A 27,493-nucleotide genomic window follows, 5' to 3' on the forward strand; every position below is an offset into this window, starting at 1 on the left:
CCTGATGGAATAGGCTGTGAGTCGATTTGTTATTTAGTTCTCGAAAGGCCTGTCGAAACGGTAAATCTTAATGTTTTACGGTAAAACATGTTAAAATATTGTTGGGTGGCAAAATATTTTTTCCGTTTGGCCACCTTGTTCTATGTTGTTTAAACATGCTTAAATGTGTTGGGTACGATTTGGATTCTATGAAATATTGGTTGAAATATCGTAAAATGTTTCTTTCGTTCTCGTGTTTGGTGACCGATGTTTTTTACGTTTGGACAGATACTCAAAACATGCTTGACGGGTGCATGAGTACTGTGTCCACTAGTTTGTTGTATCTATGGATACGGTGTCGTGTCACGGCACACTGGTAATCTCGTGGACCACAGTTAATTTGCTGTCTTGGATTTAGTAAAACATGTTTTAGGATGTTTCATGCCGTTTGGCCACTCTGGAAATCATCAACATGTTTTACCATTATAAGGCATGTTTAAGCATGTTTTACCAGGAAACATTTACCGTTTAGACAGGCCTTAAGATAAATTCCAAGTATGTCTGTGTCACTCAGGGATAACTTAACGCTTTCAGGTAACAGAGGTGTTGCTCAGTCAACGGGCGTTTCCCATGGGGGTCAAGATTTTAGTGCCGCATTGCTTGTGAATGAAGAAAAACCGGTTGGAAACTTAGCACGTTGTTCGAAAAAGCTTTTTCTGGACGCAGTTGGTTCTGTGCTGAATCGGAACATTGGACAAGGTAAAAGCCCTCGGAGTTTGTTGAATGCGAAGGAAGCTTCCGCTAAAGACTTTCAGCTGAAAAACGAGTCTGGTAATTTGGAGGATGACGAAACGCACGATCATATGCGATTTAATTGTGCAGCAAACACCAAACAGTACATGACTTCTGGAGAAGCTAAAGAGATGAACAGCCAAGGAGATGATGTGACCGAGAGTGAGAAATTCGGCAGTAATCGGCATCCGACCGACGGCCAAAGATCGGATAACGATTCGGAAAACCATGGAAACCCGACTATCGATGAGAAAGGGCAAAGGCGTGAAAGTGAAGGAAACCAAGATTTTAAAGATCGCAAGACAGAAAGGTGTAGTTATATAAGGCGCAACTCAGAGAACGATAGTTTAAAAATCGATCTTGCAGAGGACGATTTCAGTTATAATTCAGGCGGAGTTGTTGACCAAAGACGTCGGAGATCTTTGGATGGTGGCTTAAGTAATTCGGGGAACGAGAGTTTAAGAAGTGGTTTTACAAAAGGCAATCGTAGTCAACCAGTGGGAAACCAAAGACGACGAAGATCTTCCAATGACGCCCGTCGGAACAGTACAAGAGACAGTGAGACGTCGGAAAGCCACCGATATCCGACTGAGAGTGAAAGAAGACGAGGATATTCCGACCATTTATCGGGAAACAGCGCTAATGGGGACGAGCTACCGGAAAACTGCCAACATCGTACAAAGAAGGAAAGAAAATGTAATTCTGTCTGTCGCAGCTCGAAGAACAATACTTTAAGAAACGATCTTGCGCAGGGCAACGTCAATCATCCTATCAAAATCTTACGACGACGAAGATCTTCCGATGCGACTTCAGAAAACGATGCGACAGAGAGTGAACGTCTAGGAGGTGATACACATGCGGCGAGGAGTCAAAGAGTACAAGAATCTTTCGATCACATCTCAGGAAACGAGAATTTAAGAAGTTGTCATAGAGAGGAAGACCTTAGTCAGTTAATAGGGAACCAAAGACGACGAAGATCTGCCGATGACGCCTTACGGAACAATACAAGAGAAAGTGAGTGGTCAGGAAACCACCGACATCCGACTGAGGGTGAAAGAAGACGAAGATATTCCGACCATATATCGGAAAACAACGCTAAACGGGACGAGCTAACGGAAAACTATCAACAGTGTACAAAGAAAAAAGGAAAGTGTAATTCTGTCTGTCGCAGCTGGCAGAACAGTGCTTTAAGAAACGATCTTCCGCAGGGCGACGTCAGTCAGCCTATCAAAATTCTACGACAACGAAGATCTTCCGATGCTACTTCGGAGAACGATGCGACAGAGAGTGAACCTCTAAGAAGCGATACTCTTCCGGCGAGGAATCAAAGGAGGCAAGAAACTTTCCACCCCTTTTCAGAAACCGATATTAAAGGGATCAGTACAGGCAATGAAGAAAGATGGAATTCTATTGATCACAGCGCAAAGAGTGGTATCCTAGAAGGTGAACTTCCGGTGGACTATCTCAGTGATACGATCGGAAACCGAAGACGACGAAAATCGTTCGGTGGCGCCTCGGAAAAGGATTCGAGGGAGACCGAGCACTCGGGAAGCCATCGTTATCCAATAAGAAACCAAAGAAGACGAGGCGCTCTTGATAACCTTTCAGAAAACGGTTCCAAAGGAAACAAGCAAAATAGTCAACAGTTTAAAGAAAAGAAAGGAGGGTGGAGTTCTGTTAATTGCCCTGTGGACAACAATAGATTGAGAAATAAAGTACCGGAAGATCGATTTAGAAACCTGTGGGGAAACCGAAGACGGCGCATAGCTTCCGATGGCATCTTGAAGTATGATTCGGGATCTGGCGAATTACCGCAGAATATCCGATCTCACTGGACAAGCAATCGAACACGTTCCGAATCTGAAATTGGAGAGGAGAATGAAAGAAAGTCTTACGCGCCAAAAGAGCCATCTTTAGGTACGTTTTTAGATTGTTTTTAAATAAATGTATATTTGTATTGCGGGCTATAGGCAAATGAGAGAGGTTCTCTCTCGCACGTCAAATTACATTTGTTTCATTTCATGGAGTCCTTTTTCGTGGGAACACGTGAACCCAACCAGTAGACCATTTTCGAATTCTCACGGCTGGACTGGATCTAGCATGGAATGGAGGCTAATGCGGGCAAATCTTTTCAAATGCAAATTAGCCTCCATTTCATGCTAAATCCAGTCCAACCGTTAGAATACGAAACTGGCCTATTGATCTGCTCCTAACTGTGTGGCTTCATAGCTCAGTTGATAGTAGCCTGCAGGAGAGGCGCTTTATGAGCCAAGCGGGGCGAATGTGATATTTCGCGCGGAGCGCGAGGCGATGGGGAGGGCTTTATTTTTCTCTCCCTCTCGTGTCGCGCTCCACGCGAAATATCGCGTTCGCCCCGCTTGGTTCATAAAGCGCCTTTCATGCAGGCTAGTTGATAGAGCATTGAACCGGCATCGCAGAGGTCATGGGTTCAAATCCCGTTGAAGCCGTCCGAATTTTCCGCGGTGAAGCGAAATCGAAGACATTGATCTTTGATCGAGCACATGCGTTTATGGGACAGCGGTCGAAGGGTGTAGCACGTCTTGTAAGCTGCATGTTTTACCAATACTGAAACAAACCTGAACATTCATTAAAGCTAACCTTAGGCCTAACTAGACCTGAACATTACCCCAGCCCCCTCAAACCTAACAAAATACGCACAGAAGACTCTATGCACAAAGATACCACTAAGCAAAGGAGTGACAGGCAAGACTTTTCATGACACGGGAAAAAAATTAAAATAACAAACAAATATTACCCATTTTCCGACTGGGATTGCCATACTGGAAACCCAGTAATAAGCACTTGTAAAGTTTTTCAGAGGCTTCAAGTAGCACTCTTCCGGGCTCGTGCAATTTTGCTCGTCTTTGAACAAAATTTACTCTGCTTATTTATTCTAAATTGCACTCGAAATCATTTGATTACCAATACTAACTGAGTTCATGAAAAAATATCGAGATGAGATTATCGTAATCAATCAGAAGAGACGCACGTGCGTGTCATGCAATCACGAAAAAATTATGCTATTCGGGGTTCGTGTTTCATTGGCTAACTGAGACCTCCTTTGATCATTGACCAATCAGAATGCTTGGTTTGTTACCTTATTTCTGCACTGCACCAGAGTTAATAGATGTAGGCTGGTTATGAAACTCGACAAGTTTCTTTGTTTCATGTTTTTGTTCGCTTTTTTGGCCTTGACCCTGCACAAAACCCGACAAAAGCACGCTTTTTTCGGCAGGATAACCAATCAAAGCTCTACCGACTAAGCTACACGGCCTGCTCCCGTCTGACCCTGTAGCTCAGTCGGTAGAGCGGCGGACATCTATCCGGAAGGTCGTGGGTTCAATTCCCACCCTGGTCTGAATTTTTCTCTGTCCTTGTGTGCGCCCATTTCCGTCCGTAGGGCTAACGCTCACATGGTTCATATGACGTTAACTATATATTAGGTAGCTTAAGCACGCGCGTTTTATAGACGCGGACGGCAACAGGAAGGGAACATTTCGCGTGCCAGGACAGTGGTGTCTCAGATTTTTATATTAATCATTTCTAACAGAGAAAAGATGCTTAAACCGTGTTCACATTAGGTCTCGATTGTGATCGAATTTTCATTGAATTAAATATAAAGTGGGTTCACATCAACTAATTGCAGTCCCTGATTATAGAGCGGTTTTCAAATGAGTGTCGTAAAACGAAAACCAAAGTAATTACTTTGGCCAATCAAAAAGGACGGAGACAACCCAGTAAATCAATCAAAATAGCCGACACAAAGCGTGGGAAATTGTGCACGCGCTAGCCACGATTAATTTTGGTTTCAGTTCTGATTGGGTGAAAAAGTGGCACGAGAACTTTGAACCAATCACTGAGTGAAGTAATGCAAAACCAAAGTAATTTGCTAATTACTTTCGACACTCAATTGAAAATCGCTCTAAGTGGATGATAATTACTTCAAACAACCTCAACGGGGTTGTTTGAAGTAATTACAGTGCGTAATTGAACAGAATGGCAAGCACGTGGTGGTATGAGCAGACGAAACTTCTAATCGCTTTATGGAGCGAAGATTTGGATTTGTCATCTTCTGTTCTCAGAAGCTATCCTTGGTTCTCCCCTCGCCTCAATCATGGTGATGATGATCGTGGCAGCCACGCGATACGGCGCCATTTTGTCTCACGCTTCGAGGTTACCCTGCCTATTGTATTTGAATTTTCGCAGATGTGAACAGAACCATAATTGAATAATTTTGAATGGATTGTGATAGCCTGAATTATACTTCCGTTGAGCATAATCAACGTTAAGTGTGAACACGGCTTTAGAAATGTAAATGTGTCTGTGTGAAGACAAGTTAAAAGGGGAAACAGCTCACTTCCGGTTGCCGTCCGCGTCTCAAAAAACGCGCGTGCTTAAACCTGGTTCACACGTACGACGCAATTGCAAATGCAAACGTAAGGAAATACACGTGTGAACTACCTCAACTCAAATGCAAGCGCACGCGCAGACGTAAGAAATGGAAAATTTTCTATTTTCTTGCGTTTGCATTTACACTTGGTGTGAACCGGGAAACGCAAACGGAAGGTAAAAAAACACACAGGTTCATTCTTCACCATCTTGGAGAGAGCACGTGAACTGCGTGAACTTGCGTGTCTTACTTCCCTTGCGTTCGCATTGGCGTCGTATGTCACGTGCGAACCAGGCTTTAAGGTCCCTATTTATTCCCAGACGCGAGTTATGTTGAAGTTAGGGAGGAGAGATAGGGGGCACTTTGTGACGCTTGTCAAAATCGCAGTGCAGCTAATTACCTGCATTGCTGGACATGTCTGTCACGCTTTTGTGCTGCTATTGCTCAACCAATAATTGCGCTACCACGCGATCAAGCAAGACACTTTCACGGTGAAATCCCTCGAGTTCGTTCTTATAATGGGCTGACGTTCAAAAATTTTAACCAACATTTTTTTCTTGTTTTTTTTTTAAGTTCATATTTCGATCGTAGATTCTAAAGCAGAGAGGACCAGCCCAATTCATGAAGTAGGCAGACGACTTGATTCCACCTCCATGGAAAAACAAGAACAAGTTGAGAGTCGACAGGCACAGGGACAGTTTTGGATTGACCCTGAAGTCCGAGAAAGGATTGCTAACCCTAAATATCCGGTTTGTATGCCAGACAAGCCTTTCCTGCATAGAAGCTACCAAAATGGCGAACGATATGATGACAACATAGGCCCTAATAAGTCCTTCGTCGGAGGAATGTTCGGCCGGGAATGGCGACTGAAAAAGGAACGAGAAGACTTAAAGCGAGAAGTGGAAGAAGACGCTGAAGAGGATAGGCGTCGAGCTATGCTGATTCACCCTGGTGACAACATTTGTCCAACGTTCATGATCTGGGGTGTTTGTCATCGGGGGGATAACTGTCATCTGCGGCATCCCCCTGGTAGATATCTCGAACGCCCGCCCCGGAATGCGGTGAAGCCCGAGTCCGTCTCCGAGGAGCCGAAGAGGGATCCGAACTCTTATGCCGCTGTTTTGGAGAAGAAGAAGAATGCCGAGCCCGAGAAATTCGTCAACGACTGTTTGCTGCAAAACGTAGAGAGCAGAGAGGAAACGATTGGCAGATCGTATTCCAATGCTCTTGTAAGAAAGGGTGACAGTAAGATTCCTACGACAAGAAAAAGTTTTGAGGAGGAATGGCCATGTCTTGGGTCACCTGTGCAGATTCACAGCAAGACCAAGCAAGCTACACAAGGACCGTGCGTCATCGAGAAGGCCAGTGCTTCAGTAAGCAAAATGCAAAATGCAAATGATAGAGTGATAGCCGAGTCGTTACAAGCAGACGAATACGCAGCGCTGGAGGTGTTCGAGGCAGATGAATACGTAGATCAGAACGAGGACGACACTTTCCCTGATTACCAAGAGCAAGAATTCGTCAACCAGCTGGAACAAGACACAAACAAAGAGAACCATCTTGAGACAAAGGGACACGAATTAGAAGACTTCAGCTCGTCATATTCCAGCAATGTTGTAACGCATCAAAGCACCAGAGATGAAGCCGTCCCTTCCCCACCCCCTGTAATTACCAGTGTGTGTGATATTTGCATGGATCGACCCAAAGACGCCACATTGGTTTGTGGCCACAGATTTTGCTATCAGTGTTCTTTGCAGATGCGACTGGATGAAGGAGCTTGTGCAATATGTAGAAGATGTATCGTTTCCGTAATCAAAACTTACAACTAATGTTTGTGCGGAATGGGTCACACATCACTTGAGCCTCGTTTCCAAATTGAGTCCTCTAAGTCTTAAAGTGCACCTAGACGCGAATATTTTTGGCCTACAATATTAATCTCCCCTCCATAACCGAACACGTTTTACCATTCTTGCCTCAAAATTTCTCTTTTTTATCTGCCGGACAAGACGCGCAGTCATCAAAATTAGTATAAGCGCCCTGTTAGCAGTAACAGGTTGTTTGCGCGATGACGCCATTTGACTACAGTTTGCTTGCCTCATGCTAATTAGAGGTATTGTTATTTTTACCCCACTGGGGATACATAATTTAAATAAGAAAAGAAAAACAAACCGAATTCTGGTAGTTGCAGTCAAATAACGCCACCGCAATCTCGTACCCAGAGTCCTCGGGCTTCTTGGTCAGCGGGTGAGCGCCCGGAGAGACTCTGAGACAATCGACTCCATTTTCCCAGAAAACGTGGGTTCCGGTCTTATTACGTATGCTTCAGTTTAACCGGAAACAGAAAAGAGAAAACCGGAAACAGTAGAAACGGCGGGTTGAAAGTGTCCGATAAACAAGAATTTTAGCCTTAAACACAAAGAAACTGGAGAAATGATCATTGGTTTGCTGTAAGGGCAAGTTAAGATGAAACCTCTGACGCTTTCGGTAAGTGTATTTTTAGTGTTTCAGCGTACATTCCATCGTTCAAAATGCCATCGTTCAAGCAACACGATCGACAAATGTTTGTGGAAACGACACAAATGACCTCCTCTACTACGATTTGATGTTTCCGTAATTCTGAATGGCTTCGACAAGACCTTATTCCACGGATTTCTGCTCAAAGAGACTGATGTAATGTTTTCCCTCGGTACTTTTGCAACAGCAACAGTAATCACTTTTTAGCAGCGTGGGAAAATTCCCGTACGGTATAAGACATAATTCAAACTTCGTGGTTTTTTATTTTTGTGATTTACATATTTCTGAGGTAGAAAAAAACAAACAGCACTGAAACTAGTTTTAGATTTTGAATATTCCTCCAAATTCTGGGGCTTCCGAATTACTTACCGACTTCCTGTCGGACTGCCATTGTTATGCAAGCGGCCAATCAAAAATATAGTTCAAGTCAATTATCCCAGAATCTCTCCGGGCGCTCACCCGCTGACCAAGAAGCCCGAGGACTCTGGGTACGAGATTGACGCCATCGTGAAAGTTGCCTATTTCGACCCACGACCGTGATGTTAGAGGCATGGGCCTATTCTCGAGTCACGTCACAAACTATTTTGCAATGCAAAATTTCGTTGAAAACAGGAATGCAAATCAGTTTGTGATGAAAATCGAGAATAGACCAATGCCTCTCACATATTACGGTCGTAGCTCCAATTCTCATGGCTGGACTGGATCTAGCACAAAATGGAGGCTAATGCGGGCAAATCTTTTCATACAAATTAAGTTGCCCGCATCAGCCTCCATTTCATGCTAGATCCAGACCAGCCGTGAGAATTCGAATTTGGTCTATTGCTGCTACTTCTGCCAAGTTTGCGTGGCTTCTACGGCACTGAAAAAGCGAAATTCTAGGTAACAATGGTAACATGTTTGCTTGGGATCGACAGATTTATATTAGGAAAGAAAAATATCCCAGGTTTAGGTTCACTCAAATAACTTTTCATTTAAACGTTTTGTGCTGTTTTGAGGTCGTTTGAAAGTTATAGGTCGTTTTGAGGGTGTTTGAGGTTTTAGTTGTTTTGAGGTCGTCTTTGAAAGTCATTTTGAGGCTGTTTTTAAGGTCGTTTTAATGTCGTCTCAGACGTTTTACACGATGTCATCCAAGTTGCTATGTGACCACTTAAACTGCTCCTACTTTGGAAAAAAGAAGCAGTTCTTGTTTTTCTTCACATTTCGAAAGTAATTGCGTTGAATGCTCAACAGGCGAAATGTTTTTGTGTTAATTTCAAGAGCAAAAAACTTTATTTTAATTCGACTGCTTTCATTTAACGATCCACCATTAATTGGTGTGTTTCCGACCGATGAGCTTTCAGCGATCTGGATCGAGGAGAAAGTGACGTCATTTACTCGCTTGCTTAAAAATGAACTGTGTAAATGCGGCTTAATTAGTATGCCGCACGAGTATGCTTTCAGATTGTCAAATTCGTGTTTTGCACACTGCATTTCCAGCGAGTGAGTAAATGACGTCACTTTCTCCTAGATCCAACTCACCGAGGGCTTATCTGTAATAACCACACCAAGTAATGGCGGACTGTTAAATGAAAAAAATGCCGTCAAAATAAATAACTTTCTCTTGAAGTGATTGCATAATATCTCGCATTTCGACTATTTACCACAAGAACTTTCGAAATGTGAAGAAATTCGAGAAGTGATTTTTGATCGTAGTAGCAAGTTTGAGTAAAATTATCATTGGTTCTGGACAAAGTGAAGGGTATTCGTTGTTTCTTCAGACTCTCTTTCAGATTTTGCCAATTTTGTTATTGTTTGCGCACAGAAAGGATCAGTCGTGTGGCTGCCAAGTTCCTGTTGTTATCGTTTCGAGTCTAGATACTAAAACGTACCAAAACGTTTGTCGTAGAACGATCTATTTTAAGACGAGGGACAAGGCGTTCCCTAAGGGAAACCTAGGGACTTGTTGCTTTAGCAGTGTCCCCAAGGGATGGCCTTTTCCCCAGGGACTTGTAATCGAAGCTGGTGTTAATGGCCGGCTTTTGCGGTTAAAACCGTTTTGTTGTGCTGCCGAAAATCTATTCATTGCTTTACAAAGCACCTGTAGAATTACGATTTGTGAAAGGTTAAGTCGCTCTCAAATTAATATGCTTCGATGCATCTCACATCTTCGTCATTTACAAAGAATATTTAAAATCCATTTTCAAGATTGTGTCAGAAGTTCAGTTTTTTTCAAATATTCCTTGAAATACAACAAAACATACCTCTCACATGATAAATTCAACATCCTAATCTTTTCAAAAATCTCGCTTGTCATTGTTCTCACCTCATTCTTGTAAAAAAAAGTACTGATAGACACCGCAGTCGCCATAAACATCCCTCGTTCCCAGGGTCCCACACAGTCCCTCGCAGCTTTTTATAGTCACGGTCGTCACGCAACGTCCTTTCCCACAAAAGGTTATGCAGAGGAGCGTTGCGTGACGCCACCGAAACTGCTGCATGGGAGAGCCAAAAACGTTTCTAAATGTTAATTCTAATAAATTTTATTGAAATTTTGTGAAGGTTAAGATCTGTAGTTCTATATAAGGGTAAGTCTTTAAAAGATTAAGGGTAGACCGGCATAAGATATTAATTAAGATATACATAGGTACTCCATTTTTGTTCAAATTTATACTTTTTTGCAAAATAAATTGTTCAAGTTTATTGAAATTTGTACCAGGTTTTTGAGGGTTAAAATGGTACTGCGCATTAAAAGTTATGTACTATCTTCACAAGCTTGTCGTTAGGAACCTTAAGCAAGAGCGACGGCTACGAAAACGTTGTCTAAAACTATTCCGTTACTGTAATAATTTTGCAATTACTCCAAGTCACTCGGCATGGAAAATTTGAGTCCACGTTCCAAGAATAAAATTACTGAGAACGGTGTGGATATTGAGAGAGAAAATTAAAAATCTGCGTCACGTGCTTTCGTCCTCCACAGGACCTCAAATTTGATCATTTCACGTCGTTGTCAAGACGAGAACGGCAAAGAAGTGTATTAGAATGCACGTGCAGGGCGTGCAAAACTATTATTTTTTCTAATTAAACCTATTTTTATGTGTCGTTCTCTTAGCCGTCGTCCTTGCTTAACGTCTCATTCTCGTCACCAGAGCCTCGGATCAATCCAAGGCTCTGGGAAACTCCATCCGGGAGAACCTGCGCCGTAGGGTTCTTATGGCGAAAAATTGGCTATTTGAACCTTACGGCGCCTGCTCACTTCTCGTACTAACATGAATGCACCAATTACAGAGGCATTTGATTGTTCTTCACGAAAACCAATAAGAAGACACTTTGCTTCAAGGTTTTCCAGAGTTCTTCTCTCCCTCAGTCAAAAGAAGAGCTCTGGGGTCGAGATTGCTTAAGATCCCTATTACCTCCATATACAAAGTGACACTGCGTAATAGGCCTTATTCACGATAGCCGCCATGTTGGTTTTCAAATTGTCATGCAAATTAGCCATGTGTTAGGCTGGGGGCAAACATTGGAAAAACGACAAATTGCGAAGAATCGGCTCGACGAAATATTGAAATAACATTGCAAGAAGTCCATTCTAGTATTTAGAATTAAATACCTTTTATAATAATTTTATATCTTTTGATTGCCTTTGACATTTTGACTTTCTACTTCGTTATCTGCTGATTTTTCGCTAAAAGAAAACGCCGAAGTAACTTGCGTAATGATTATATTTTACCTCTTAGGTGATAAACATTCCATGAACGTGAAGCGAATCATCTGTTTGGCTAAGGCGTTGGTTATAACCTCTCGAACTTGTGTTGTTTGCCCCCTCAGAAGTGTGTAGCTAGTTTGCATGATAATAACAAATCCAATATGGCGGCCATTGTGAATAAGGTCTATTCTTGGATTTCACATGACGTCATGGCCGCGATGTTGGTGTCCCCAAACAATGAAATGGCGGTCATGTTGGTGCCCCGACCAAATCCTCCGGGAATTTAACTCTATTATTATGCAAACCCTTCCTTTTGTTTTCGTTGAAAAACATGGCTGTTGATCACGTGAGTGAAAACCAGCAATTGCTGGTTTTCACTCACGTGATCAACAGCCATGTTTTTTAACGAAAACAAAAGGAAGCGTTTGCATAATAATAGAGTTAAATTCCCGGAGGATTTGGTCGGGGCACCAACATGGCCGCCTTTTCTTTGTTTTGGGCACCAACATGGCGGTCGTGACGTCATGTGAAAACCGAGAATTGAATGAGATTCATGGTATTTTGTATAAACTTCACAAGGTGTTCCCTGAAGCCTAAAGGCCCGCGCAAATGGCTTTAACATTTGTTTCAACATCCGTTCGATTTTGTTGAACAGGGATGTTGAAACCCTTTATCCCCACCCACCCCTTCCTTTTCAACCGTGTTGAATTGATGAGGTTAAAAAGTGTTCAAACCAGTCAACATTTCTTTTGTTATCGCGACTGTTGAATGAAGTTGAAGCCGTTTCCCTGCTTCTTTCAACATTGTTGGGTATGCGCGTGCGCACTGTTCGTTTTCTCGATGAGGTATCCGTAGCATGAACGTATCCATAGTGACAACCGCGGCTGCAGCCTGGGACTGAAAACCAGGCCTCTCGCGAAGATGTTGTCGATGTTTTGAAGCTCTTTGCCCAGCCCAGCAGATAACATTGTTCAACAAAATGGAACGGATGTTTTTTTGAAGCAACGGGCCCTAAGAGTGTTATGTATATGCCTTGCCCGTATTCTTGGGTTCTGGTTGAGGTCATCGTTAGAGGGCCACTTCGTGGCGCTTACACCAAGTAACGTGAATCTCACTGTTCAACCCCCCTCCGTAAGCTCCGTTTCTCTTGGTGCCTTAGGCCCTGTTTACAACTCGGAGAGAGAGTTATTTTAACAAGAGGGTTACCCTAGCACTCACACATTTCTTCCTTTTTTGAACGATGTGTTAACAACGCCGATAGGGTAACTCTGATGCTGGGGTAACCCCATCTGAGCACTAGGGTTACCCAGGAACCCATGACCCGGAGCCTACAACTCTACTGTGTTCGTGTAACGGCGTTTTCACAGACCGATTTATTTTTAGATTGAATTTCCCGCGAATGAGACTCCCACAGGAGCCCGATGACCAATTACAAGAAATTAAGCTGACGTCATAGGGTCACCGAACCGGAACTGCCTTTGTTTTTTGACCTAATTCGCGGGAAGGGCTAGTCTAAAAATAACCTACTTGTGAAAACGCCGTTTCACAGACGCTGTATGGAAGTTGCACGCTCCAGATGGGCTCCTGGGTTACCCTAGTACCAGGGTAACCCTACCTGCCTTGTAAACGCTGTGCTAGGGATAACTCGGCTACCAGGGAAAACGTTTTGCTGGTTTCTAGCCGGGTGCGGTTACCAAGTTGATTTAGCCGTTGTCCCTGGTGATAGGGTAACCTACCTGTCAAATTTTGCTTGTAAACCCGGGCTATCTTTGACCCTTCTAGAATCTAGTGTAACCCTAGCAGCAGGGTTACCCTCCCTCCTTGAAACAGGGCCTTAGCATTCAGACTAAAGGCGCGTCCCATCAACATAAATGCAAATTTTAATTTACTGTTTTCCTTTCGGTGAAAACGAAGCAAAGTATAAAAGTTTCATCCGAACTAGCGTTTTCATATCCTTTTTACTATAATTTGCGGTAAAACAGTTGAAAAGGATGAAAACTGCTTATAATAACCTTGGCTTTTAAATCTCCATTGGCTTCCTGTTGAACAGAGAGTTATTTACAAGATCGCTCTGGTTACATTCAAAGCGCTTCATAGTACTGCTTCCAGTTACATCACTGAACTCATTGACCAAATGCAAAAATGGCCGCCAACAAATTATTATTTTGTCTTTGTGTTAATTAGCCTAGCTAGCCTCGCTTTACAGCCCAAATTCTTTCAATTTTATACGTGTTATTTGTTGGCGGCCATTTTTGCATTCGGTCAATAAGACCTTAACGAACCTGTTAGGACATGAAAGGCACAGTTTCACGGTTTTGCGCATGTCCAAGTTTTGGCACTAGCAGTTATAAATTTTACGGTTTCTTATTGAACCAGATGATGTTCATTAATCACTGAGTATGCGTATTATATCAAATACACTGAATGACTAAGGCCCAGATTTGGTGGAAGATACTGCGAGTTTAGACAGAAATTTGCAAATTTAATTTTGACCTCGAATTTATTGTACGAGTACAGGTTGAACATTTTATTTTACGCACTAGTTATCATGACGCAAGAGTTATCTATTCGCACGCAGTGGGTTCATAACACAAAGGAAACGATTGCAAAAGTAATTCCAATGACTAATTACACTTCTATGGCATTGGTCGTATTTTCACGCAGTTTGTTTGCAGACTTCATTAAGCAACTTGAAAGTGATACGTGTTTTTTTTACTGATCACGTGAGTGAAAACACTATGTAGGGTTTTTTTGGGGGGGAGCTTTCATGTTGCCATGGTAACCTGTTACGTCGCAATAGTGGGCGTACTTTTGTCAGGCAATAATTGGTGTTGCATATGGTACCATAACATTGCTGTTACGTGACACAGTTCAGTAGTTCAGTAGTTCAGTAGTGTCTTAAAAGTGGTGAAACTGGTTCCAGCCACCTAAGTTTTGAAAGTTATCCTCTGACTCGGAGTTGAGAAGAGGTGGTGAAAACGACAGAGCGTCAAACCTAAAGAGTCCTTTTTCATTCTGTAGATTATTTGCACTTGGCGGTTTAATCTGTCGGAGTAAAACTTTTGTTTTTGATAACTATTTTTTCGTACATTCTCTTATTTTTTTAGGAAACCAATTGAAAATCAAACTACAGGTCAGGCAAGTACAACTTTTCCCTGATGTACTAACCAATTCAAGATGGCGGCCGAAGCTCAAAGCCATCAAGACTGGCTGCAACGTTTTGCAACGAGGGTCTCAGAAACAAGACCGAAAGTTACAAAACAGCTCACACGTTCTGGCTATTTCATTAAACTTCTCCACAGGTAACAGTTTCTTCAATACCTAATGCTGCAGCTATAATATAAGGACCCTAGACCTTAACTAGACTATACAGTAAAACCCCCAATGTAGGCTATCTACATTCTTAAATAGGTTCTTATTTTCGAAGAAAAAAATCACGTTGTAGATTGCAGAATTTAGTGGTATTCGGCCTTTGTCCCCTATACAGCAGCCAGCTTTTCCCCGTCCCTTACCAGTAAAATTTGGATAAAATTAAACACAGAATTAAGAAGTTCACATAAAAACTAATATAATATAAAATAGACTCGAAAGATCACATGACTCTTCAGAACATCATAGTGCACATTTATTTTAGATTTTGGAATACAAGAACCTGTTTCAAATTTTAGGATCAAAAAGGTTCTTGATTAGAGGGTGCATATGTAAGTCAAGGTTCATCAGGCCGGCGCTTATCTCCGGTTTCAGTAGCATGAAGCGACTAGGAGTATTTATACTCCCCCCTGGATGGGATGCTAGTCCATCGCAGGGTTACCCCCAACATTACGCCGGTACCCATTTGTACACGTAGGTGGAGAGAGGCACCGTGAGAGGAAGGTGTCTTGCCCAAGAACACAACACAATGTCCCCGGCCAGGCCCCGAACCCGGACCACTCGATCCGGTGTCGATCGCACTAACCGCGCCTCCCATGTGTAACTCACAAATTTTAGGCTAACATGTTTTTTAAAAATAGGTTCTTACGCGCGGGTTTTATTGTACTCCAGCATTTTACAGACATACATAAAGATTTAATAATCCTAGAAGTCGTGAGACTATACAGGATACATTATAGTTGAGCAGAGGGCTGAAATGCTCGTTTTAATTCCTAGCTATTAAACATATTAGACGTGCTCTTCATCGCTTCAGGTTGCATGTTAGAGTTGCAGGTCATTGTTTCACCAAACCTGAAACAACCCAAACCTTTACTAATGCTAACATTAGGCCTAAAAAATAATACTTTAGCCTACGGTTTGCGATTTTGTAAAAAGTTTGGGTTTCAGTTGTGTTAAAATAGTGACTTGCAACCTGCACTTTACACCCCCACCCCCCCCCCCGCCCGCTTCATCGCCATGCTTCTTCTTCGTTGTATGTTTAGCGGTGTATTTACATACCCTTCGCATCTGAACCGCGCCTTTTCGGTTTTGAAGCCCTCTTTAAAGCGCGACCCGAAGGTCGTGGGTTCAATTCCCACCCTGGTCAGAGTTTTTCTCTGTCCTTGTGTGCGCTCATTTCCATCAGTAGGGCTAACGCTCACATGGTTCATATGGGGTAGAAAACAAGCACTTCACATTACACTCTAATCAGTTCAGTCTGTTGAAGTATGGTGCTACACGGCTAACGTTTGCAAAAACGTAACCCTTCCTTGTACTTGTACATGTTCGTTGCCGTGGCTTTGGCATCTTCAGTTCCCACGGCCTGCTCCCGTCTGACCTTGTAGCTCAGTCGGTAGAGCAGCGGTGATCTAACCCGAAGGTCGTGGGTTCAATTCCCACCCTGGTCAGAGTTTTTCTCTGTCCTTGTGTGGGCCCATTTCCATTAGGAGGGCTAACGCTCACATGGTTCATATGGGGCCTTTAGAAAACAAGCACTTCACATTACACTCTAATCAGTTAAATAAGTGGACTAGTTTGGCACGAAAAAGGCGTGATCCAAGATCATAAGGTTTAAGGGAGGATACCTAAACTTTGAGCCAGGATTCGAGCTAGGATCCGAGCCAGGATTCCAGCCAGGATTCGAGCTAAGATGAGCTTTCTCCGCTATTTATTCTCCAATCTCTCGGTTAGGTTAGGTCTCGAATCGGTTAGGTTAGGTCTATTAGCATTGGTTCTAGTCTAGCTAAGGTTAGGTTAGGTTTCGGTTAGGTCTCGAATCATGGCTCGGATCCTGGCTCGAATCCTGTCTCGGATCCTGGCTTTATTCTTAGTTTATCTCGGTTTTAGGGCCTTAAACCTTCTGAACAAATGATTTCCTGCGCGTGGGTAAGAATTCATTTTCGTCGAATTTCTCAATAGACCAAATCGGCTAACTCAGTGTCGTAGCCAATTCAAATCTTCCGGGGTTAAGATTCTTTGTGTGTCGTATTTGCATCATAATGTAGCATTCACATTTAAATGATTTCGAAATATCTGCAACAAAACGGTTTATTTGAATTGCGGACAACATTGAGTTTGCCGATTTTGTCTATTCCGTTTGAAAGGAAAAAACAGAAGAAGGATCGTGGAATTCGGGATTGGAGTCGAACCCATTTCGCTTGCTATCTCAACATCAGTGAGAACTCAGTCAGGAAAGTTTGGTTTATTCAACTGTAAGTGACCGGAAGCGATTATTGTGAACAGTGAACTTAATATGATTGTTTTCAACCGGAAATACACTCGCCATTATTTGTAGGAGTGCGATCGAGATTTGGCCTGGGTTTGATAAAACTGTCTCCAAGCAACAGTTTGCGCATACTCAGTAACGACTGAACACGATTTCTGCATAGTCGTTTCTTTCTCGTCGAGTTAAGAAAGGCTCTACTCTCACGGTGCCCAGAACTCAAAGGTCATTAAAAAGATTCAGATTTGTCGAGCTCAATGAAAGTGTCTGGCAATAGGTCGGAACCGTATTGGTAATGTGAATGTCACATTGTGAATTCCGTATTACGAATACTGAAAATTATTGCTCATAATCCACTTGAGAAAACTCTTTGCGTTTCCAGCCGGTAAAAATAGCAATTTACTACAGCATGCTACAAAAATGGTAACTCGTGAGCTCTGTCAAAATAGCAATTTACTACAGCATGCTACAAAAATGGTAACCCGTGAGCTCTGTCAAATCTTTCTACAACGACAGGTTTAGAACTACATCGTTTATTCTTTTCCCAGATCTAGAATTGGGCCAATCAACCGCGTCCAAAGATTTACATCTTTTTTTTGCATGGAACGAGGTGATGTTTTCTCGCCACTGTGTAAAGTTACAGAAACATTCGCACCCTTGAAATTCACGTTAACTACCCTAAGGAAGAAGCAGTTTCGACTCTTTTTAATCCGAGACAAAGACTAAAGGCGCTGTTACACTGTGCTATTTCTCGTGCAACTTGTCTTGCAACGCCATTTATACAAACGTTCTCACATTAGGAAACAAGTTGTTTTACGGGTGTTACACTGAGAAACGTTTCATGCAACTTGTCTCGTTTCGATGATCACATGAGGTTAAAGAAACATTTTCACTGGCTGGTGCCACAGACTGTTCCGACAAAAGTTGCAGGACAGATGGTACACTGCGCAATGCTGTAAAAAATTCGATGCAACCGTTGCGGAAAGTAGTTCTCAATTCGACTTTCCGCAACGGTTTCTACAACTGGTCTTGCAACGTTCTTGGCCGTTGCAAGGTGTGTTACATTGGGCAATGATTCGTGCAACTCGTCTCGCAATGGCGTTGCGAGAAAAGTTGCACGAAAAATTGCACAGAGTAACAGCGCCTTAAAGAGAGAAAGATACAGGACGAAGGAGATTTGGAACGGGAAGATTAAAGCACAGGGAAAAGCTGGCGAGAGTGATGGGAAAGCTCTTGCAGTGCCATACGGAACAAACTACTTTTTCTCTGGCAACAAAACAAGCCCTAAAATCAACCGCGATGCCTTCGTCCAATGAGCCTCCTGCGAAAGCCGCTTTTCAAGCGAATACACCGTGTGTTTCGGCCAAATCAACCTTGTCACGTGAGCATCGAAGACTGATTAACACGTGTTTGTTAGTTGGTCACTGTGCCACAGATTCGTTTTGCTGCGTTAATCTTAAATCTTCACGAGAGTTTAAGAAAGTTTCCAGTTCATCTCCTTCAAGGATGTAGCCATTGCACGCACCAACTTGTCCCGGGCGCGTCGTTATCTTGGCTGCAAAAGATATTAAACAATTATCTGATGTATAATAAAAGAATTTATCGACTGTTAATATGGCGAATCCTAGCCCAACATGTCTTACACCCAAAAGAGTGTAATCTTTTGGTACCAGTGTTAGAATCTCTCTGGCGACATGATCTTCCTAACTTTGCAACTTGCAACTTTATAACCCCTTTGTGTATTAAAGGTGGAAAGCTACCTTTGGTTAGATGCAGTTTGGGTTCAGAAAATATTGGACACTATTCACAGCAACATCCATGCAGGTGGAGAACGCGCGTGCGCGTAACTGTTTAAACATAGAGGTAATCTCTCCCATATGGGTGGAAATGGACGCTGCTATAAGGTGACCCGGTTAATTTTTACAAATTGAAAGACAAAATTCGTTGGCATCATCCAATGAGGACGGAAATCTTACAATCAACTGAGCTGGGTGTTATACCGATCTAATAAAATTGATTGTGTCTGCCTAATACAATGGATTTTCGTCTACAGACACATTATTCGCTTGAGAAAGAGCTCGCCATGCAAGGTCTGATGGCCAATCAGGAAAGATTGCTTACCGTAAAGCTTTCCGATTTCCATGAACGGCAATAACTGGTCCAAATTAGGGTTTGCCTGGAATGACACAATCAGCAAAAAGTCTTTAAAACAAATTTAAAGTAACTTCCACGAAAATAGTCACTGTATTGTTTTAGTTTTTGGCCAAAAGTGAATACATTGTATGACTCTCATTTAACCTTCTTGACATTCACAAGGAGCAGACATCAAATATTTATCAACAGGATTATCCAATAATATTATTATCTCATTCCTACGCTTCGCTCACTCGTGAGATAAATTGTTCTTGCTACTCTAACATAAAATTCATATCTTCTCACCACCGTGTAATATCCTCTACATGTACATGTATGTACAATACCGTTAAAGTTATGCTAACTTGTTATATGTGACTGTTACATGTAAACTTATGCGCCATTCATTGCTGCATTCAAAAAGTACTCCAATCAAAGCCATTTCACACCTTCAAAGTACCAGTCACGATTATAATTATCGAAAATGGATCTAATGTTGCAAGACTCTGAACAATTTATTGTTTTTATTTTTAATGCGTTATAGTCGTTACAGCATTAGCAAAAGCTATCTAGAAGATTTAGTGTAAATAACAATGAATTCTATGAGAGCACAGAGCTATAATTATTCTTTTCCATATGCAGAGTTACAGGCAAATGTTGCAGGCTAATTCACGTCATTTATCCATGACTAGCAAATTCAGCTGGCAGTACTTTCCTGCGAAAGCAGTGTAAAATACATGTATGTAGAACTTACAACTATACCTCTGCTGTGCTTTCCTTCTTAGCGCAGGAAGTGGAATACCTAGCATAAACAATAAATTAACAAATGACCGGACATGTTGGAATCAAACATGGCTGCATGTGCATCAAGTTACAGTACATGCATTAATGGACATGAGTGTCACCTATGTAAGCTTGAGACCTCAACAAATTTCTATTAATTTTTCTTTGGATTAAAAAAACTACTTATGTTAACTAAACACTAAGTGACCCAAGTTTGTTTATTTTAACTGGAATTTTCCTATTTAATGGTTTTGCCATAACTTTAAAATCTTGAGAGAGCTGGATCGAGGAGAAAATGACTTCAAAGACTCAATAGTTTAAGAATGCAAAGCATTTGTATGCAACTGAATTAGTATGCAGCACGAGAGTTTTTTGGGCTTTGAGATTTTTAAACTTGTGTTTTCCCATACATAAAACACTGTGTTTACAGCCTGAAATTTTACACTATTGAGTGAATGACATCACGTTTCCTTAGATCCAATCCTCTGAGGTCCAATTGGTCAGTAACTGTTTAGAACGTGAGTAATGGCGGACCATGAAATCCAAAACTCACACTCAAAGTAAACAACCTTTGGATAAAAATCAAAGCTCAAATTTTTGCGAAGCAGGTGTTACGCAAGCTTTGATCTAGGCTCGACTACCAGCCACTGTTTCGGGAAATGAACCAGTGAACTCGAGTAATCGGCGGAAATTGTGCCAAGCCTTGATTCTTCCAGTGAGCAGTATTCCTTCGTGATTCCCAGTCAACCTCACTTATAATGCAAGATTCTTTAATACTAACCAGGTCTTGAAGGGATTGGAATCGATTTCCACGATAGTTCCTTTGACCATTACACCATTTTTGTTGAAGTTATCGTTTGCAGTGTTGTGAACTACTTTCAAAATTGGGCACTCAAATTCAACATCTGTCAGAAATAACATTCAAAACAATAATTATTATAATAACAATAATGAATAAATAAACAAATAAATGAGAAAATGAGTGAAATACTAAATAAATAATAAATAAATAAATAAAGAAATAAATAAATAAATAAATAAATAGAGAAATGCCTGTGAAATTATTACAAATTAGATCTACAATCGGCATCAAAATCGTTGCAACACTCTTATCCTTTAAAGTCGATTTCAAGCTTGGCGGCGCAAATGGCCCCCATGCCCCGCACCCCCGGGACAGTGTTGTGTTTTTCTGTTTTCTACGAGCCTTGTCGACAGCGGTACAACATTGATTAGGGTGCCGGGGAGGGAGGGGTATCCCTGAAACGTACTTTCTGGACAAGTTTTCTTTGCAAACAATGAATGTGTCGTTGCCAGTGTGCTCTGTTGGCAACTGTCTCAACTAATTTTGTCAGCGATTGTAGCCAGCGATGCTTGCATGGTGAACATCTCAATGACGTGAACAGCTTTGTGGGAAGGGTTTAGAAGGAGAAAAGGTAGCAGTGGGTAGGACACATTTTTTTTTGGGAAGAAGCTTTTCAAACTTCTTGTTTTTCAATGGGGAATGGCCTTGAACACATTACTTTTTTGTGCAGTCAATTCTATCAAATGGTCACCCCTGGTGAAAAGCCTCACAGATCTTCAAAGACCTGACAAAGATATTTAAAGACAAGGATCTTCACAAGATCCATGAAGGTTCTTTAAAAGATCTTTGAAGGTTTTGTTAGCACTTTAGGGAGAGATGGACAGTTTCAGGTCCGCAGTTGCAGATGTTTTGTTTGCTGCAAATGACATAGGAGACCTCTTCTTTTGAACTGCACAGTCAAATATCCTGGACCACAAGATCAGAAGCTGCATAATTTCATGCTGTTTGTAACCCAAAGAAAATGAATACCACTCAGACACTGTGGGATCGCACCAATTGATTGATGCGTTGCTTAAATTAAATTTGTTACCAAAACCAATAATTGCAGGGTATGGAGTTCCAGTTTCATGGCCACGCCTTCACAGTGCAAAGTTAATTGAATTGGAGCCCAAATCTACAGTGTACAGTGTAGATCACTGTCACAATTATCATGACATTTTATTTTAGTTAATAAGTAAACAAAACAAAAAAGAAAGAAAGTGTACCAGTACTTGATTATAAGACATCAACTGTAAAATCATGTACCTAGTGAATTGCAGGCATAAACACCAGTCTTGATTTTGATGCCTTTGGTTTTCTTATGTCCACCAAATGCTTTCCTTACTTTGATCTTCTCAGGTTTATCAAGTCTAAGCTGAAATATTAAAAAAATGTATCCTAAAAAAGACATATACACACTCTTAGACTAGTAGCAGTGGAAGTAAAGTGCTTAAAGTGAAATTATGCAGTGTGATGCAAGCAAGGAATTAATTTTTTGAGTTGTGTAAGAATTGTACATCCAACATGTCTTGTTCTATTGTACCACTCTAAGACTTATTTTTCAAGGTTCAAGAATTTAATCAACTTTCGAACTTCAGAGGAAAAGTCCTTTCCCTGGCTCTAACCAATTATTATTAATTGAACTTATAGTGCCCCAATTTGATATGCAAGGACTTCAACATTTTCATTAAAATGGCTTTTATGTGATATGGCTGTGTGTGGCTTAAAGTAAGTTCTATAATTTTATGAAAAAATATGTGACACTGTTAAAAGTGGAAATGTTGTGTTTTCTTTGTTTCTCAAACAGCAAAGAACATTTTTCCATTTTAAGACAAAAAAGGAAAAGTTGTCAAAAATACAGCAAATAGTGAGTCAGAAAATGATCTGAGAGATACAAATCTGAACCCTGTTTTAGGACACGATGATCAATGTTAACAATACCCTTGTGTGTGCCGGCACTCTGTCCTGTCTCCATTCACTCCTTTTTCTTCCTCCAAGCATCCAAGCTGCGCAATAAACACACTGTCACTCTATTGCTACAAAAATGCCCAGAATGCAATCAGAAGGCCCTTAACCCATTGAATCCTGGGAGTGAGACACTACTCTGTCTAATGCCAGATGATTTTATTCATCAACTGAGTGTGTCCTGGGGTTGCCATAGGTCTGGAGTGACTGGTTTTATAAGCAGTAGCAAGTAAGCCTGGAAAAAAATCCAGGCTATAGCTTGCATAGTTTTTTCAAGCTACAGAGTATCTTGCCATAATTACAGTAGTTCTTTCATGTAAGTTGCTCATACTGTAGTCTCACTGCTGCACTCATTTCATATTATTGTAAAATCCAACAAGGGTTTTTTGATTTCAAAAAGAAAACCAGCTCTTCCTTCACTACTACCATCTCTTATCTCCACGTCCAATCATTGTACACTGTAACAGAGTTACAGAGGGTAATAGCTCACATGCTGAGCTTCTAATAAAGCTGTTCAAAAGATGATTTATCTTGCTGTATCACCTTACCAGAAGAGTGAAAACTGGTACTCTGGGTTAGCAACCATCTACTAATAATAAATCTCAAAGAACCTGAAAAGAATACATTGATAGTGTGCCATTATCAATAATATCGTAATCTTATTTGGATTCAGGGTCGATACAGGGACAGACAGCACGTACAAATTAGCTAGATTTGTTGGAAGGTTTTGTTGGACTATAGAGAAATGACAGTGATGGAGTTTGTTTGTCTATGATATGAAAATAAAAATAACTGACACTGTGTTGTATAAATTACCGGTAGCCTCAATTTGCTTGTGGTGTTACTTTACGTTTACTAAATCAGATCAAATTCAATTCAACTGTAGAACAACTGCATTGAACAGCGTAAACATAGCGATTGTTACTATACACTATCATTGTGCTTTGCATGGTCTCCTCTTATACAAAGAAGTGTAGTCGGTTCCCTACTCTTTGTTAATAGGGTGTCTGTGTCCCAAAGAATTTACATTGTATGGTTTATTGTTCTTATCCCAAAGACTCATTAAAACATCATTTACAGGTGTCATACAAAAGGCAATACTTATTGGTGTTGGTCTCAAAGGTCACAGGTCATTGTTTTACAAATAGAGAAGCAACCTCAACCGTTTACCAATGCTAACATTTAGCCTAAAAATTTTCTTTAGGTCCGATAAGGCCTAAAGGTTAGATTTAATAGATGTTTAGGATTCTTTCTGTCTTGGTAAAACAATTACCTTTAACCTGTGTTTTGCACCTGCAGCAATCCAACTTGTTGATTGTGTTACATCAAGGGCGGATCCAGGAATTTTTGATAGGGGGGTCCAAACCTTGACTCAGAAAAACACTACAGAAACTTTTGCAGATGCAAGAATTTTAGGCTCAAACAAGTAGTAAAAAAAAAAATCGGTTAGGGAAGGAGGGGTCCAGACCCCCACGACCCTCCCCCTGAATCTACCACTGTACATGTACTTACACAGTCATGTATGCAGTACGATGCAATACAGGACCCATGTTTTCATAAGTACTCTTGTACAGCGTATGTTTATTGTTTTCGAACCCTGGCATTTAAGCTTAAGATTTGCAAAAGCTTAATTAATCCATTGTCGCCTGAACTGCCCTGGATCGACCCCTTTGAGTCAATGGGTTAATTAATGGGGACATAAAACGAACAAAAAAAAAAATGAAACTCTTAAACAATGCAATATTCAAGTCAATGTTTTTCGTGAGAGTTTGATTGTTCTCAAATGACAAACAAACCAATCGATGCTTGGTTTTAGCCCTCAGACATGCAAATGATTAATGGACATCGAAGCTTGAAAAGAAAAACGTACTCCGTGACCCAAGCTGGCTTATGCAAGCTAATAAGTAATAAAATTAAAACATGACGAACATCTCAAAAGCAGGATAAGTGCTGAACAAAGGACTGGTCATCGTGAGGATCCCTGAAGTTTTCCACAGCTGCGATCTCATCAAAAGGAGAAAGACTGAAATATTGACATGCACTTACATGAAGGAATCGAACCCCAAGAGTGCAGACCTGAAAAAGGAAAAGAAGAACGAAGACACTGCAAGGACGCCATCATTACCATGCAACCGCTGGCCATCTCACAACCATGTTCTCTCCGTCACTGGTAAATGTTGGAGATCTGGGTAGGAGATATGGGTGATGATACCCTAGGGGTAACAACACTTGGCCTTAATTAAGCACCTGTTTGTCATTCATTCTGTGAGTAAGAACTTTAAAATATGTATTGCCTACTGGTGATCCCTTGCTGGGAAATTTTTATCTGTTCTGCACTCCCAGCAAAAACAGACCAGAAACCCCATTTGCCAGCAGGGCTGGGCGGACGTTTCCCAGCCAGTAGCAACCATAAAAACAACAATTGAATACATCATACGACAAAATGGGTGTGGCAAAGGGCCTTAAATTTAGCCTTTTAGGGGGGAAGGGGGAAGGGGGAGGGAAGGGGGAGGGAAGGAGGGGGGGGGGGGGAGGATTTGGAGGAAGGAAAGTTTAAAAAGGGTACATTGCATCCACATTGACTCCTGCAAATAACCATCATTACAAATATATCTCTCTCAATACTTCTTTTCCAGCCAGCAAATACACCCCCTGTGGAACACCTATTTTGCGGAATACCTTTATTGGGTGCCCCTGTTTTGTACCTGTCTGTTTTTCACTAGATAATGCACTGACCCCTCAGGCACCACCATTTGACAATAATTAAAATGGTCTGAGTGTTGGACCGAGTAAAATCCGTGAAATCTCACTCCCAGGGGTGAATTTCTTAAGCCAGGGTACTCGTCTGGGGATGATGAACCTAGAACGCTAACTTTAACTTCCAATGCCCAGATCTCTTCTTTAAGACTTGCCGCTTTAGTCAAATCATCTTTTCCATAAAGTAATGCTATTTAATCAGTCAATACACAATGCCTTTATTTCATTCACTTAGACAAACACCTGGTTGCAGTTGTATGCTTCTAGTAATGCAGGGATGGTGCAGCTTTCCCCCCTCCTCAAAAACCCACATTTTACTTGAAAACAGAAACACAGGAAAGGGGACTTTAGAGAGTTAAATTCCGAAAAATTCCCAGGGGATCATGCCCTCGGAACCCCCTAGAAACTTTTTCTTTTGTATTGGAAACTGGTCATTATTTATCTGAGATTCGATCATCACCCCTGTGGTGCTAGAACAACTAGACACTTAAGTAAAGTTCCTTTCCTTTTCCATAATTAAAGAGTCACTTGAGTAAGGGATGATCGCATGAGCTAGTAGGGCAACTCAAAACAAAAGGAATGAGTCAAACGAGATTTAACAATTATTGGATGTTATTGACCATGTTAGCGATAATTATCAAGGCCAAAGTTTGTGTTATCTGCTGAAGCCGAAGGCTGAGGCGGATAACACAAACTGAGGCCTTGATAATTATGGCTAACATGCGAAAACCGAATTCAATAATTGTTTTATTATGCATATTCCTGAGCTGAGCTCCGCCATGACAAAACTGATCAAACTGCTGGTTAGTGTGTTAGGTGACATCACTTCTGCATGCATAAAACTATTGTCTGTAGGTATGATGTAAGAGAAACAGAGCAAGCAAGAATTAGCTGCGTGCTTATAGCCAATCAAAATCGAGCTGGTGACACCAATGTATAATAATAATATTATTATGATCAACAGTAATCATTAACACAAGATTTAGAGCACAACAAATTGTGTTTTGACATAGACTGCCATTTAATAATATTATTTATCAACGTAAACAAAGGATTCAATGACTGTGTAAGCCAAATGAATACACTGTTTAAGATTGAATTATTAAAGCTCACAATATAACTTATAAACTAGATTATAAATTATTATAATTTATTTCAAGATACAAGCAGATTACATGTAGGATGACGATAATAAAAAAAATATTATTATTGTCATTCATGCAAATTCTACATTTTTGTCATAAACATTATTTTGGCTCACAGGGTACTTGTCAAGAAGCACCAGGGACTACAATTCACTGGTAAAAGAGAAAAAGAAGAGGAGTACACAGTCAGTTTCACGACAAGCTCGCGTAATTGCCACCAAATTGTTATTGCACACGTTTGAAAAAATTACTGTACATATGCAACAGAGAAGTTGTGTTCAACATAACAACCCTGGATATGTGCAAACAGAACGGCCGAATTAAAACACAGGTCACATTCCACAGTTGAATCTACTGAAAGTTCCTGTCCTACTGATGGACAATTAAGTTACGTAGCCAAAAGATTTCCCTAGATCTGAAAGCAGGGTTCTCCCTAGTTTTCAGCGCAACAGGTATGGCACCTTTTCAAAGCGGTAAAGCAATTGGTTCCTGTTGGACATTCTGCAAAGGATAAGCGACTTCTGAGCGTTTGCAGCCGGTAATAAGTGCTCTTACAAGTGGTAAATTGTACCGGTTAGCGCCTGATAACGAGAACCCTGGAAAGGGACACTGAAAAACGCAGACTGCAGACTGTGCAGATCGTCTGTAAAATGAAAATTTGGTTAGCCTGAATTAGGCCTAAATAACATTCGGTTAGCCTAATTTGGCCTAAATAACATTCAGGTTAGCCTGTTTATGGTTAGCTCTCAATAACAGTGAGGGTAACGCCATATTTTACCCCTGGTCTGCACGGTCTGCAGTCTGCATTTTGGGGTGGCCGCATCTGAAACAACATTACTTTCGAGTGATTAGAGCTGGG

The 27,493-nt window shown here is 41.2% G+C and overlaps 2 protein-coding genes across 3 annotated transcripts in view; one reads left to right on the forward strand and one right to left on the reverse strand.

Moving 5' to 3' along the window:
• Positions 1-8,099, forward strand: part of LOC138032378 (uncharacterized) — a 17,266-nt gene extending 9,167 nt beyond the window's left edge. For both annotated transcript variants that reach the window (XM_068880045.1, XM_068880046.1), the window contains exons 4-5: positions 574-2,688; positions 5,756-8,099. In XM_068880045.1, the coding sequence (XP_068736146.1) occupies positions 574-2,688; positions 5,756-7,011 (3,371 nt within the window). In that variant the 3' untranslated portion in view covers positions 7,012-8,099. The remainder of the gene's footprint in view (positions 1-573; positions 2,689-5,755) is intronic.
• Positions 8,100-16,973: 8,874 nt separating this feature from the next.
• On the reverse strand, positions 16,974-24,891 carry LOC138032698 (uncharacterized). The gene is made up of 8 exons (XM_068880398.1): positions 24,779-24,891; positions 23,281-23,343; positions 22,709-22,773; positions 22,034-22,142; positions 20,708-20,831; positions 19,906-19,945; positions 19,132-19,186; positions 16,974-18,565 (listed from the first exon to the last, which is right to left on the reverse strand). The coding sequence occupies exons 1-8, from the start codon at positions 24,873-24,875 to the stop codon at positions 18,432-18,434; spliced, it is 687 nt and encodes a 228-aa protein (XP_068736499.1). The 5' UTR covers positions 24,876-24,891; the 3' UTR covers positions 16,974-18,431.
• Between the last annotated feature and the right edge of the window lie 2,602 nt (positions 24,892-27,493).

Source organism: Montipora capricornis, chromosome 14 (genome assembly GCF_036669925.1).
Source record: "Montipora capricornis isolate CH-2021 chromosome 14, ASM3666992v2, whole genome shotgun sequence".
Taxonomy (NCBI): Eukaryota; Metazoa; Cnidaria; class Anthozoa; order Scleractinia; family Acroporidae; genus Montipora; species Montipora capricornis.